General features: G+C 35.8%; 1 protein-coding gene across 1 annotated transcript; it reads right to left on the reverse strand.

Moving 5' to 3' along the window:
- Positions 1-15,383: 15,383 nt before the first annotated feature.
- On the reverse strand, positions 15,384-16,141 carry LOC18435968 (histone H2B.3). Its single transcript, XM_006846000.4, has one exon. The coding sequence runs from the start codon at positions 16,050-16,052 to the stop codon at positions 15,606-15,608; it is 447 nt and encodes a 148-aa protein (XP_006846063.1). The 5' UTR covers positions 16,053-16,141; the 3' UTR covers positions 15,384-15,605.
- Between the last annotated feature and the right edge of the window lie 427 nt (positions 16,142-16,568).

Below are 16,568 nucleotides of genomic sequence, written 5' to 3' on the forward strand. Positions count from 1 at the left end.
TTTTGAAAGAAGTAGTTTGTCTTGTGATAAAGTGTTGGAGAAAATTTTGCACTCTATTTGGGAGTTCTTATCTATCTCCAAAGTGGGGAAAGATATTGTGGAAGTTGATGTCAGGTATAACTTGTGTAATCTCTACCAGTTGGGTGTTTGAAATTACAAATTAAGTATATGTAATAATCCTAAAATATCAAAAAAAAAAAAAAAAACTTTTAATAAGTGATGGTCCATATGAGCATTATGGACCTTAGGGACCATCACCATTTTCAAAGCTTTTAGTTTGAATTTGTTTTGTTTGCTGCTGCCTTGCCACGTCCAGTGGACGTGGGCTTTAAGCGTGTAAGAGGTAATATAAACGTTACACCTCGTGTATGAGGTGTAACTTAATAAAATATTATTATAAGGTGTCATAAGAATTTAACTATGAGAGGCGAGGACCCCCACCTTAGAAAATTTTGAGGTCTCTCTCTCTCTAGCCGAATTTTTATCGGAAGCTCCCTCTCAAAATATTTTAGGTAAGTGACATCGTCTTCCTGAAAAATAGTCTGTTTTTAATAAATAGTGATATTTCCGTCCAAGATCTTTATTTTATAAGTTTTGTGTGTAAGTGACCTCATTGTCTTGAAAAATAATCCATTCTTTTTAAAAATAAAATGAAATAATTATTTATGCTTATTATCATGAATTTTAGACGCGATAAATTTTTTGCGCACACGACCTCATTATCTTGAAAAATAATCTTTTTAATAAAAATTGTGATATTTTATCTATGTTAGAAATTTTAAATGCTGTAAATTCTTAGAAAAATAAATTTATTTATTTTTCTTGTCTATTGTTAGAAAATTTTAGATACTATCAAATTATTAGAAATAAATGTGACATTTCTGCTTTTAGTAAAATTGTGAGATTTCTTTCTACTGTTTTTAAATATTTAGACATTGTGAATTTCATGTGCAAATGACTGCCTTATTATATGAAAAATGATATTTTTGCATTTGATTATAGCATTGTTGTGAAATGTTTATTTGCAAATTAACATCCCATAAAGTGTGATAATTCCGTATTCTTGAAATTCTATAAGAGCTTTTCTATACATATTAGATTGGCAATTATGCTAGAATGTCTTCACGAACTGCTACCTTTCTAAATTTGAGCCCAAAATATTTGATTGGTTGAAATGTTATTGAAAGTGACTATTATTAATGGTATCAGTGAGATTCATATTAATGATTTCAGTGATATGTTGAGTACATAATATTTGCTGCTTTCGAATGTTTAAAGAGATTTAGAAATAATTTAAGTATGCAAGTGGACTCATCCGGTTCGCCAGTAAGGTATAAGTGGACCTATCCGGGACGCCGGTAGGGATTAAGTGGACTCATCCGGTACGCCGGTGAGGTATAAGTGGACCTGCAGGGATTAAGTGGACGTATCTGGGACGCCGATAGGGATTAAGTGGACCCATAAGGACGCTGATGGGGTATATAGGTGACCTACTTAGGACACCAGTAGGGTATTTTGTGAAATCCTTTTAATTATGCACTGCCGTTAAAGTTTTATATGCATTTCAATTATTCGGATTATACATAATTATGCATTTATTGAAAGTGAAACTGTTGATGCATTTCTGTTAATAGATCTCCTTTTTTAAAATATCGATATCTTTCAACCATGATTATTTTTAGGATTATGATGATCACTTACTTAGTAGCTAAACTCATCAAACTGTGGTAAACATTTTTTCAGGATAACTGCGGATTCATTTTGAGTACTAGTCAAGACCAACCTTGGAAGATATTGTTGTTGTGCTAGCTTTCTTTATTTACTTTGTAAGACCTCGCCACTGTAAATTTGTCCTATCAAGAAATGTATATATGTTTTGGACTGTCACATCTCAAGAATATCTGTATTGAAATTTCTTGGGGTGTGACAAATTATGGTATCACAGCAATAGGTGTAAGATTCTTAGGAAATTTAAAAAGAATGTACTTAAAATCACATTTATTGTGTGTAATGACCGGGGCAAAGTCAAGATCCAGAATAGTTGAAGCCAATATGGAAGGAATTCACAAAGCTTTGGAAAATATGGTTGCTCTAATGCAACATTAGATGGAAAACAACAATCCACCCAGGCAGTCAGTTACAGGAAATGGTGGGAGTAATATCGAACAATTTAAGCAATTGAACCCACCTTCTTTTAAGAGTGTTGTAAACCCACTGGAAGCCGGGGGATGGATTATGCAATTGGAGAAAATATTCGAGGTAATGGAATGTCTTGATGATAGGAAAGTGGCATTGGCAGTCTTTATGTTAGAAGGTGAAGCACAACACTGGTGGCGAATGGCAAAAGGAGTATTGGTCAAATAAAATAAACCCTTGACTTGGGAAGTATTTCTAGAGGCATTTAATGAAAAGTATTTCCCAGATTTTATTCGTAACCAAAAAGAAATGGAATTTTTGGAATTAATCCAAGGAAATCGGACAGTAGCAAAGTACGAGGCCAAGTTTACTGAATTGGCCAGGTTTGCACCACATATGATTAACAATGAGGCAAGAAAGGTGAAAAAATTTGAAAGGGGTCTCAGGCCAGCTATCAGAAGCAGGATACCAGTCTTGAAATTAAGAACTTATGCTGAAATAGTGGATCGAGCCCAAATTGTCGAAAAAGATTTTGAAGATTACCAAAAGACGAAAAATCAAAAAAGTTATGTTAGACCCACACCATCTAATCGACAACAGTTTGAAAGGGCAAACAAGAAGCCAAGGCCCTTGCCACTTCAAAGCCCAATAGAACCATGTAAGAAATGTTGGAAAAACCATGGATCCAGCCCTTGTTATTGGAATACCGGAGCCTGTTTTAAATGTGAAAAATTGGGACACCAGATTAGACAATGTCCTAGCTTACAGATGCAACAGCTTCCAAAGCAGGGAGAGTGCTCAAAAGCCGCAGATGAAGGGAAGAGTATTTGCAATCACCGAGAAAGACGCTCAGGCCTCAAAATCAGTGATGCAAGGTACTCATATTATCTTCAAAAAAGTAGATCATGTTTTGATTGATCCTGGATCTACTCATTCATTTGTGTCATCGCACTTTGCATGCCACTTAAAGGTAGAACAAGAACAATTAGAATACATTCTAGAGGTAGCCACATCGATGGGAAATTCAATTAACAACACTATAGTGTACAAATCATGTGTAATAAAGATAGAAGAAAAGGAACTGTTGGTTGATTTAATACTCTTGAAAATTAAAGATTTTGATGTAATCTTAGGCATAGATTGGCTTTCTGCATACCATACAAGTATTGATTGTTATAAGAAAATGGTTACCTTTAGCATTCCGAATCAACCAGTATTTTACTTCAATGGTATCAAAGAAGACTCCCCATCATATTTAATCTCTTGTATTCGAGCTAATCGCCTCCTTCGAAAAGGGTGTCAAGGCTTTCTTGCCTATATAAAAGAAGATAGGAAGGAAGAAATAAATTTGGATACGATTTTGGTTATCTGAGAATTTCTCAACGTTTTTCCAGAAGAATTGCCAGGATTACCGCCTGACAGGGAAATTGAATTCTCCATTGAATTATTACCAGGGGTAGCACCAATTTCTAAGGCACCTTATAGAATGGCACCTGCAGAACTTAAGGAACTGAAACAACAATTGGAAGAATTATTAGATAAAGGTTTTATCAAGCCCAGTATGTCACCTTGAGGTGCTCTAGTACTGTTTCTTAAAAAGAAAGATGGGACCATAAGATTGTGTATCGATTATAGGCAGTTGAACCAAGTGACAGTAAAAAATAAGTATCCATTATCTAAAATTGATGATTTATTTGATCAATTACAAGGATCACAAGTATTTTCAAAAATTGATCTTAGATCTGGATACCATCAGCTTAAGATTAAAAGTGAAGATGTTCCCAAGACAGCTCTCAAAACAAGGTATGGGCATTATGAATTTTTAGTTATGCCTTTTGGATTAACCAATGTACTGGCTGCATTTATGGATTTGATGAATCGGGTCTTTAAGCCCTTTTTGGATAAATTTATTGTGGTATTCATCGATGATATTTTAATTTATTCCAAGAATCAGAAGGAACATGAGCAGCATGTAAGAATGGTATTGCAAATATTAAGATAAAGGAAATTGTATGCCAAACTTAGTAAATGTGAATTTTGGCTTGAACAAGTGACATTTTTAGAACATGTCATATCAAAGGAAGATCTATCAATTGATCCTTCAAAGGTTGAAGCCGTTGTTAATTGGAAACAACCAAGTAATGTGACTGAAGTTCGAAACTTTTTAGGATTGGCAGGATATTACAAAAAATTTGTAGAAGGATTTTCTCGAATCGCAATCCCATTGACTCGATTGACACAGAAAAATGTCAAATTTGAGTGGACAAGTGAATGTGATGAGAGTTTTAAAGAACTAAAAGTTCGATTAACTTCATCACCAATTTTAACTATTCCTGAGGGGAGTGGGGGATTTGTGATTTATAGTGATGCTTCACATAAAGGCTTGGGCTGTGTATTAATGCAATATGGGAAAGTAGTGACATATGCATCCAGACAATTGAAAGAATATGAGAAAAAATATCCAATTCATGACTTGGAGCTAGCTGCACTAGTATTTGCTTTGAAAATATGGAGGCATTATCTATATGATGAGCAATTCGAAATATACACGGATCATAAGAGTTTGAAATACCTCTTCTCTCGGAAGGATTTAAATATGCGGTAGATAAGATGGACGGATTTCTTAAAAGATTATGATTGTACAATCCATTATCATTCAGGAACAACAAACGTTGGGGCCGACGCTCTAAGTAGAAAATCTACGGGAGTCTTAGCTCATCTAATGATCCAAGAAATGAGATTGTTAAAGGAAATAGTAGATTGGCATCCGACTCTGTCCATTAATGGGCTGGTAAGTATGATTGCCAACATTAAGGCAGAACCTCAATTAATCCAACAGATTCGATTGGCACAAAAGAAAGACCCTCAGCTTATAACAATTATAATAGAGGTGAAGCAAAGAAAGAGAGATGAATTCTCTATATGTAGTGAGAATTTTCTAAGATTCAAAGGTCGGGTTTGTATCCCGAATGATGAGAGTGTGAAGAAAGCTATCTTGTAAGAAGCACATCAGTCTCGTTATACGATACATCCCGAAAGTATTAAAATGTATCAAGACCTGAAGAAAACTTTTTGGTGGAATAATATGAAAAAAGAGGTAGCACTATTTTTATCTAAGTGCCTAACATGCCACCAAGTAAAAGCTGAACATCAAAGGCCCGCTGGGTTGTTGCAGCCTTTACCCGTGCCAGAATGGAAGTGGGAGCACATCTCTATAGATTTTGTCTTTGGCTTGCCTAGAACAAATTTAGGACATGATAGCATTTGGGTCATTGTGGACCGGTTGACCAAAGCTGCCCACTTTCTACCGATTCACACGACATACACTTTGGATCGACTGGCCCAGCTGTACATTAAGAAAATAGTACAGTTGCATGGAGTTCCAGTCAGTATTGTATCGGACAGGGATACTCAGTTTACTTCTAAATTTTACGCTAGACTACAGTCAGCCATAGGGACGAGACTCACCTTTAGTACTGCCTTTCACCCCCAAACTGATGGACAATTGGAGAGGACCATCCAAACCTTGGAAGATATGCTGAGGGCCTGTGTTATTGACTTTACAGGAAGCTGGGATGACCATTTACCCCTGATTGAGTTTGCTTATAATAATAACTTCCAAGCCAGTATTCAGATGGCACCATATGAAGCCCTGTATGGAAGGAAATGGAGGTCACCCATCTGTTGGGACGAGGTTGGTGAAAGAAAGCTTTTGGGGCCAGAAATTGTCCAGATAACCACAGATAAAATAACATTAATTCGTGAAAGGCTCAAGACAGCTCAGAGTCGGCAAAAGAGTTATGCCGATAACCGACGGAGAGATCTTGAATTTGAGGAAGGTGATCGAGTTTTCCTAAAAATCTCACCAATAAAAGGCATTATGAGATTCGGCAAGAAAGGAAAGCTGAGCCCACGTTACATCGGACCATTTGAAATCCTGGAAAGAATCGGAGGTGTCGCTTATAGACTTGCCTTACCACCCGAATTGGCAAATGTCCATAGTGTCTTTCATGTATCTTCACTACAAAAATATCAGCCCGACCCATCTCATATTTTGAAATATGAACCTTTACCGATCAGGAAAGACATATCCTTCATTGAGCAGCCAATTTTGATAATGGATAGAAGGGTGCAAGTGTTGCGTAAGAATGAGATTCCTTTAGTCCGTGTATTTTGGCAGTACTATTCAAGAGAAGAGTCGACTTGGGAACGAGAAGACGATATCAGAAAAAAATATCCCTATTTTTTTTGGTAATCAGGTACATAAATTTAGAGGACTAAATTTCTTTAAGGGGGAAAAAATGTAATAATCCTAAAATATCAAAAAAAAGAAGAAGAAACTTTTAATAAGTGATGGTCCATATGAGCATGATAGTCCTTAAGGACCATCACCATTTTCAAAGCTTTTAGTTTGAAATTGTTTTGTTTGCTACTGCCTTGCCACGTCCAGTGGACATGGGCTTTAAGCGTATAAGAGGTAATATAAACGTTACACCTCGTGTATGAGGTGTAACTTAATAAAATATTATTATAAGGTGTCATAAGAGTTTAAATACAAGAGGCGAAGACTCCCACCCTAGAAAATTTTGAGGTCTCTCTCTCTAGCCGAATTTTTATCGGAAGCTCCCTCTCAAAATATTTTAGGTAAGTGACATCGTCTTCCTGAAAAATAGTCTGTTTTTAATAAATAGTGATATTTCCGTCCAGGATCTTTATTTTATAAGTTTTGTGTGTAAGTGACCTCATTGTCTCGAAAAATAATCCGTTCTTTTTAAAAATAAAATGAAATAATTATTTATGCTTATTATCATGAATTTTAGAAGCGATAAATTTTTTGCGCACACGACCTCTTTATCTTGAAAAATAATCTTTTTAATAAAAATTGTGATATTTTATCTATGTTAGAAATTTTAAATGCTGTAAATTCTTAGAAAAATAAATTTATTTATTTTTATTGTCAAATGTTAGAAAATTTTAGATACTATCAAATTATTAGAAATAAATGTGATATTTCTGCTTTTAGTAAAATTGTGAGATTTCTTTCTACTGTTTTTAAATATTTAGACATTGTGAATTTCATGTGCAAATGACTTCCTTATTATCTGAAAGATGATATTTTTGCATTTGATTATAGCATTGTTGTGAAATGTTTATTTGCAAATTAACATCCCATAAATTGTGATAATTCCGTATTCTTGAAATTCTATAAGAGTTTTTCTATACATATTAGATTGGCAATTATGCTAGAATGTCTTTACGAACTGCTACCTTTCTAAATTTGAGCCCAAAATATTTGATTGGTTGAAATGTTATTAAAAGTGACTGTTATTAATGGTGTTAGTGAGATTCATATTAATGATTTCAGTGATATGTTGAGTACATGATATTTGCTGCTTTCAAATGTTTAAAGAGATTTAGAAATAATTTAAGTATGTAAGTGGGCTCATCCGGTTCGCCGGTGAGGTATAAGTGGACCTATCCGGGAGGCCGGTAGGGATTAAGTGGACTCATCCGGTACGCCGGTGATGTATAAGTGGACCTGCAGGGATTAAGTGGACCTATCTGGGATGCCATAGGGATTAAGTTGACCCATTAGGACGCTGATGGGGTATATAGGTGACCTACTTAGGACGCCAGTAGGGTATTTTGTGAAATCCTTTTAATTATGCACTGCCGTTAAAGTGTTATATGCATTTCAATTATTCGGATTATACTTAATTATGCATTTATTGAAAGTGAAACTGTTGATGCATTTCTGTTAATAGATCTCCTTTTTGAAAATATTGTTATCTTTCAACCATGATTATTTTTAGGATTATGATGATCACTTACTGAGTAGCCAAACTCATCAAACTATGGTAAACATTTTTTCAGGATAACTGCGGATTCATTTTGAGTGCTAGTCAAGATCAACCTTGGAAGATATTGTTGTTGTGCTAGCTTTCATTATTTACTTTGTAAGACCTCGCCACTGTAAATTTGTCCTATCAAGAGATGTATATATGTTTTGGACTGTCACATCTCAAGAATATCTGTATTGAAATTTCTTGGGGTGTGACAGTATAGATGGTCTCCACCGTCTAGTGGGGTCCTTAAATTGAATTTTGATGGAAGTTCCTTAAGAAATCCTGAGCTTACGGTTTCGGTGGTGTTGCGAGGGATTGTGAGGCAAAAATTCTCTTTACTTACGCAGGCCCTTTGAGAGAGAAAACAGCAAATCATGTTGAAATCGTTGCTTTACTCCTGGGGCTTAAGATTCTTAGTGTCAGAAACTTAGGAGCCTGTTGTATTGTTGAAGGGGATTCATTGAATGTCATCAATTGGTGCAACAAGGAAAATAAGGTTCTTTGGAAACTTCGATCTATTTTGCTACAGATTTTTAATCTCTCATTTCTCTTTCTTATTTCCTTCGTTCATGTGTATCTGGAGGCAAATATTTTGGCAAATAATTTTGCGAAGGTTGGTATTTCTTTAGCAGATATGGTTGTCTCTAATGATGTAATCTCTTAATTCTGATGTAATTTTTTTTTATGTTCTAATAATATTTATGATATTCTCTAAAAAAAAAAAGTCTAATAACTTTTTTTTGGAACTTCGTTTCTATTTAAAAATACTCTTACAACCACCCATTTTGAAATTTAAGGGATAAAAGTTGTTGTGACCTCCATGTACAAAATATAAATGGTCTCTATGTAGACCATTTCTTATTTTATTTGGATGTTGTAGTATACGTATTATATAAATATTATAACAATAAATATAAAGAAAAGTTTACATAGAGCCAAGGACGTAAATAATCACATTAGAGCCTACCTCAAAAATTTCACTAGAAGAGGTTGTTTTGAAACCTAAATGTCTTCAAATTAATCATCTCGACATCAAGATATGTGGACATGAGAAAAAATTGGATTTCAAGTTTTGAAAATACTGTATTTTATAATGCATCAAGGACCGTTAATTTTCAAGATTTTCAAGTTTTCATATATCTCTCGATCGAGCCACCCTAAGGTTACCCTCGAAGAAAGATGTACATGCACTCGTGAGAAAAGTAAAATGTACTATTCATACACGTGGCCCCAACAATAACCATGTCATTTGCATTTTTTGGGATTTGCAAATATTTATTATTTCGGTTGTAAAAAATAAATAAAGAAGTCTACAGTAAGACTATTTACCTTCGGTACAAGGTGATCACTATTAATCCTGACAATTAGATGTAAATTTGGGGGTTGTATCTATTTCATTAACCAAGCTCAAAGTTAAAAAACAATTCTTTTTAACTTTATGACGGACATAAGCTATTAGATTTCACATTCAATAGTTATAAATAATAGTGACATTCTTATACCAAAGATAAATGATCTTATTGCATACAATAAAAAAAAAAAAATGACTTTGAACGCTTGAAACTCTAGATCCTATTGTCTAACCAGTGGAAGATAAGTTTTAGAATTTTTTTAGCTCTAAATCTTCTTCTTCTTCTTTTACTTTTTTTCTTTTTAAAATTAATAAGATGGTGAATCAAAGTGCACCCCCTGAATTTTAGGCCCGCAACCCCCTCAAACATGGTGTTTGGGGTCGCCTATCTCTATGAATACTGAATATAGATGTCACTTATGCTACTCTTTGCTTTTGTTGGAGCAAACAGTATTCATATTTTATTCCGTCAAATAAAGGAAAATGGTTTGATAGGGACTTAAGCCGTATCAGAATAAATAACGCTTTAGATTCATCAAAATTTATAGTTCAAGCATTGGAAAATCTTTACATCGATCATCTCGGCTTGAACATATTAGTTGTGAATAAAAAATTAAGATTTTAAGCTTTAAAAATTGTATATATTGTAACTAATTATCTAGACCATCCATTTTACCCTAACATTAAGTGTTCATATATTCACAAGATCTATACTTTTTTTTTAGTTTCAAATTTTATTATCGGTGTTGTAAATTGATTTACATTCATCATGGAGATTTATTTTGGCAAAAGTGCTTTCTAGACGAAGGTTTGAGATGAAGCTTTAATTTGTTTTTATAAAACCTAGACCCGATAGAAACTTCATCCTTTAAAAAAATACCTAAATCAAGAATACTTTTTGTATTTCGAAATTCTCTCATCTACTTTATAATCATCAAATAAATATTTCAAGAAAAAGTCAACTTTAACTTTCTAAAAACTAGATTTTGTAGTCCAAAAATTAGACATGCTCCATTCAACATTCACTCATTTCTTTTATGCACATATAATGTCCATATGAAATTTTTTTAAAAAAATTGAATTAGTCACTAGGCTGCATTACATCCACATAATTTGGTGCTAAAACTATTCTTAAATAGGGTCATGCCAAAGAGATTGAAAACACTATATGCTCCCGCAAGAGCATTAACATGCAATCTTTTGATATCCCTTCAAATATGCACCTTATCAAATTAGGTCTGTTCATCACGAACTCAGATCAGGTCAATTCGTCAATCCAAACATTTTTTTCTAGAAGAAAAACGAGGTTTCAACAAACCAAGTGGAGGTAGAAAAAAGTAGAACATACCCACATATGCCCTCAAATATCGGCTATTACAATTATCCCCCAAATTATGTATTTACATTTATGCTTACTCTTCTCTTTTTTTTCATTTTTCCGCGCTTCAAACCTTTGAAACCCCAAGGTGGTAAACAGATTTAAAATCTTTACTTATAATTTTAAAGCTTTTTTTATCATGATAGAACTTAAAAGTTCGAAGATAGCAAAATTATTAACTTTGGATCATCAAGATCTGAACTCAAACCTCCTAAGCTTTAAATTAGAATCTTTAAGGTCCAAAACCAACATAAGAAGTTCACTTAATCACTTCAATCCCAAGATTTCACTTTTTACCTTCAATGTCCGAAATGGAGTTATTTTCGGAAAAAGAAAGGAAACAAGAAAAAAAAAGAAAAAAAATATAAACATAAAATATAAATTTTGAGGGAAAAACTGTAATAACATATTTCTATATTTCTAATGCGGTATGAGCATAAAATTTTCTATAAAAAATGTCCTACAACAAAACTTCTATCATAAGAGTAGTTATATAACAATTTCCATTTTCATACTAATTTCTAGCCCGACTTAACCAGGGCCCCAGCCAAGAAATGGCACCTATAAGCCACATCCAGCCCGGAGTTTAATAGAGCCGGGCTTGGGCTGGGAATCCCGGGCCACGTCCAGCATGGCCACAGAACAAGGAAAAGCCCGGCCTAATGCCAGCCCCAATATTAGCATGATATTATAGAGTAGCAGTTGTTTCAACTGAGACAAATATTATTACTTTTCAAAAAAATTAAAATAAATGCATTTTTTTCCCATAGAGTTCAGGTATAATCTTATCTAAGGCTTTTTATTTTTCGTACAAGAAGATGACAACCATTATTGACATCTCAAATATAAAGTCCAACACTAGGGGTTTATCATAAAATTTAAGAAACAAGCAAACCCTAATTCACATCCTCATCGAACAACTATGGGTGATTCCAACCTTTTCGTGCCAAAATTAAATGGTCCTATTTCATTTCTTCATCCATATTCGTTTCTCCTCACTTCTATAAAAGTATTTCCTTTAAACACCTTTTTAGACCTTATGCCGAAAGATCATACCATTGTGTTGTCGCTCGGCAATGCTGATGTTTCTTAACGTCCTTTGCTCTTTTTTATTTATTTTTTTCTTTTCGTTCTGTCCTTTTGTGGAAGAAATCAGAGTCTAGAGAACCTGTGATGGAGAATTGGACTGAAACCTAAGTCAGCATCAACAGTAGTTTCCTTAAGCAATAGACTACATGTCCTAGATTTCTTTTTCCTACCTTTTGCAGAAATCTCTCCAACCAGCACACTAACCTATGCAAAATCAGACCAAAACTCATTTCAACATTTGCAACTAATTATTTTCGAGCTCTTTGGGAGAAAAATCATCAAACAATGTGAAACTAGTGAGAATTCAAGCACAACTCAGAACCTGATGAACAACTGGTTCTTCAATAAAAAATCTGTATGTCAATATTTAAAACAAAACTGGAGGGTTTGGATGAAAGGCTATCTTTCCTCAGCCCATTTCTCAGACTGTTGGTTAGAAGTAAAGCAGTGGGTTACTTTAAAGCAGGGATTTCCCCTTCTCATTTTCTCTATATTGCGGTAGCCGAGTCCTTTAGCCCTCATGCTGGATGGAGTGACTAATAGAAGTTACGAGGACTTCCAGCCTCACAAAGTGGACCTTTGGTGTCCCACCTCCAATACGCATTCGACACAATGCTCCTCACAAGAGTAGAGTGGCCCCAGATCCATTATGTTTGGCTTTTTCAAAGTGTTACCAGTTCACATCTGGGGCCAGAATTAATATGAGCAAAACGAAACTCATAGGCATTAATTGCAGAAAGGAAGAGATCAGTGACTAGGCACAGTGGCTTGGCTGCAATAGTGACATACTCCCATCTAATTACCTGGGTATCCCTCTATTTAGTAGCAAATTTTCTAGATCCTCCTGGGACCCAATTATTTCCAGATTTCACAATAAACTAGATGGCCAGAGAGGGAGACATCTCTCTTTTGGGGGGAGGACAAAATTTACCAAAGCCACCTCGTCCAATCTGCTAGTGTCCTACTTTTCATTTGAGCTCCTACATGGCTTATCAAGGAGCTTAAAAGACTTATGAGGCAGTTCCTATGGAGTGGTGTTGCCGACAAGAATAAATTTTGCCTTGTTAAGTGGAATAAGGTGAGCTTTACCTAAAAGAAAGCCTTGCTCACTAAATGGTGGTGGAGATTGGCACAAAGCCACAAACATTTATGGGCTGAAGTGATTCATAAAAAATATGAAACAGATGTCATAGAAACCTGTGACCAGAAGAAGTACTAGCTCAGGGACCACTTCCGTTTGGAGAGAAATTGAGGCAATGCGATACTTGTTTCTTTCATTCTCTAGAATGGAGCCAGGTGATGGAAGGCAATTAAGGTCTTGGCATTCAAAAGCTCTACCCTAGGCCCAAAAAGAAAAATTATCTGCTCAAAGATGTGTTTAGTGGTGAGGAATATGGGATGGTGTGGAATGTAGAAATTCAGACACAGCAGAGTAAGATGACACTTTTGACCAGCAATACCTCACTTTAATGGCCATGCGCTATCAAGTTTTCCCTCTAGCCCAAAGAAGAAGAAAACATTATTTGGGCTTTAATATTTGGGCTTTAAGGCCGATAGTCGATTCTCAGCAAAGTCCCTCTATGACATTATCTGCTTGGTTGTAGCTCCCAGCATTTGGGGCTTCCAAATTCCCCACAGAGTTAAAGGCTTTCCTTTGGTTGCCTTCTAATGACAGGTCTCTTTTATGGAGCAGCTAAAGAAGAGAGGTATCGCATGTACCAAATTTCATATTCATACAATTTGTATAAAAAAAACTAAAAATAAAATACTTTGAGATGTCAGATCTAAGATCAAACGGTGAATGGCTCTCTTGATCAAAAAAAAGACTCTTGATAAAAAACAGACGGCTGGATGGGGTAAGGGGAGGATAGAACTTCTACGCTGCAGGGGGAACATAAAAAGCTTTCCCATTAGTTAATATGTGAATAGTAGAGAACAAATGGAAACCAATGACCATTTGCTTTTGCACTGCTATACAGCTACCTTCAACTGGGATTGGTCAAAAGCCATATCCCAATGATATTGGATAACCCCAAAAACAGTAGCTGCAATGGTTAGCCAACTTAAATCACCTCTCTCTAAGAAATCAACAGCTTCTCCAATCCAATTGGCCCTGTTCCCCAACAGAGCCCATTCTCTAGATCGCTGAACAAAGCCTGGTTATAGACCCATTCCTGATAACTCAATTGCTGTTTTGATGGCTACTTCAAGCTTCTTCTCTTCACAGTTCACACACTATACTAATGAGTGAAGATATAATGGGTTTACATCCTGGCTCCATCTCACTAAGATTAACTACTACCATGGCTTCTAGGGCTCTCCCAAATTTACAGAGCCTGGAAATCAGTGATTTATAAACTCCAATATCTCAAGAACACACTTCCTTAGACTTCAGCTTGGTAGTTGAGGGAGGTCAAGAGTTTGAACAGTTGTTATTTGTCAGGAAGCCCAAACATGCTGATTCAGCCTTTAGAAGTTTTCTTCTTAATGTCACAAGAACACATCTGGTTATCCCACCTCTGTAAATGCCCTTATTTTTTGATGGTCAAGAATAAATTTGGCATTCCCAGATCTGTACCATACAGGCCAGTGATCGGTGAGTTAGTTTCAGAACATTATCCTCCCCACCTCACTTGAAAAGGCCACAAACAAAGAGATTTACAGTTTAAGCGGGCCAAATAGGAATGCCAATTCCTTCAATTTTCTCTGAGCCTCATCCACATCTCTCTCCAGTATTAATTCCCACATTACTGCTGTACACATGCTCAGCAATTACATCATGGGTACAAGCCCACAGGTCGGCAGCTTCACTATTAGAGGAATTGGAGGTTTAAGCTGTTGGAAACACCTGGACTAGGCTACTTTTTTACAAATTTCAAGGAACAACATAAAAGTTTGCACTTATTCACAACACCACCATTAATGAAGGAATTAAACATGGGCACATCACGTTCAACACAAATCCACCATTTCGTCAAAGAAATCAATGGCTTCTTCTTAGATAAGCAGAAGTAATGTCTACTCCCTAATCTCCAAAGCAAAAAAGATTTCTCATATGTTCCAGAATGAATTCTTAAAGTGAAGTTAAATACTTGCAAAGCACCTTTTACTTGTTTATGGCAAAAGGGCTACTTCAGAAGGGATTTTATACTTTAAATGAGTAAAGAACAGTAGCTTTTAAAGAGGTTTAAGAAAGCACTTGGTTTTTTTTGGTGAATGGGAAGAAAAAGTCTATAACAAGAAGTTTTGGGGGAGAGAAATTGGAAAGGGTGAGCTGAAAGCAAAGGGGAATGTGGCGGTGGTGCAGAGAGAGAGAGACTTTAAATTGGCAACACTTCATTCAATCAAATGAAACCAGGAATTCAATACACATCTATTTGTCACAACAGGAAATAAAATAAAAGCAGGTATTATTAACCTTTCTAAAATTCAGAGAGATAATGAATTCTAAACCTTTCTAAAATTCATGGAGATAATGAATTCTGATCTCAGAGAGGTGAGGAGACATTATATCGTAATTCACAGAATTCAGGAAAGAAGTAGAAATGCAATACAGAAAATTAAAAAAAAAATCCACAAGTAATTGATCCGTCAAATAACATCACCGTGTTCATTGTCAAACATCATCAGATCTTTACAATCCATCAAAAAGGAAAGAGCCATGATCTCCATATACAGATCAGAGTAAAACTAAACACCAACAAAACCCATCATATACCTTCCAAAGAAACCAAACCTAAATGTAAAGGAACAAAGAGAGAACCATCTAGAGAGAGAGACCCTAGAATTCAAATTAACCCAATTTCTAAGAGCTAGTGAATTTGGTAACAGCCTTGGTACCCTCTGAAACGGCATGCTTAGCAAGCTCACCAGGAAGAACCAAACGTACAGAAGTCTGAATCTCCCTGGAAGTGATAGTGGGCTTCTTATTGTAGCGAGCAAGCCTCGAGGCCTCCTGAGCAAGCTTCTCAAAAATGTCATTGATGAAGCTGTTCATGATGCCCATGGCCTTAGAGGAGATACCAATATCAGGGTGAACCTGCTTCAAGACCTTGAAGATATAGATCTTGTAGGTCTCAATGCTCTTCTTTGACCTCTTCTTCTTCTTATCAGAAGCTCCCCCCTCTTTCGTAGGGAGGCGTTTCTCGGCCTTGGGCTTCTTCTCAGCAGGGGCTTTCTCTGCAACCTTCTTCTCCTCTTTATCAGCGGCTGGCTTCTTCTCTGCTGGCTTCTTCTCCGCCTTGGGCGCCATTGATGACTTTAGAGAGAGAAAATGGAACTACCGAGTAGAAAAGAGGAGAGAACTAAGAATTTCAGAGCCTAGAGAGAGACGAAAACAACGATAAAGTAAGAGAACGAGTTCCATTATATAGATTTTGGGTACGGGATGTTATTGGCTGGAATGTGAGTCCGCGGATTGATGACATGGCGTTGTCGGATCCGTTGATTTGAGAGAGGTGTACGGTGAAGATGTTCTAGTGAAGTCGCAGGGTCGCGATGGTTTATGACCATCAGCTTCGTTCTTTGCTGCGGAATATACGAATTTTGGTTTGGAATTTTCAAGTCGCTATTAGCGCGCTCTCAGTGGTGATTGGTGGGGACTATAATTGGAACTAATGGTTTAAAAAACGGATCCGTGACCCTGATCGGGTTTCCAAATAATCGATTCGGATCGGCGAATCGGCGATTAGGATTAGAAATCAGGTGAATCGTTCATAATAAAGCTTAAAAAAAATTCGAAAAAATTATTAAAATTCATTATAAATAT

Source organism: Amborella trichopoda, chromosome 8 (assembly GCF_054954075.1).
Source record: "Amborella trichopoda isolate Santa Cruz 75 chromosome 8, AtrichopodaSantaCruz75HAP2 v2.0, whole genome shotgun sequence".
Lineage (NCBI taxonomy): Eukaryota > Viridiplantae > Streptophyta > Magnoliopsida > Amborellales > Amborellaceae > Amborella > Amborella trichopoda.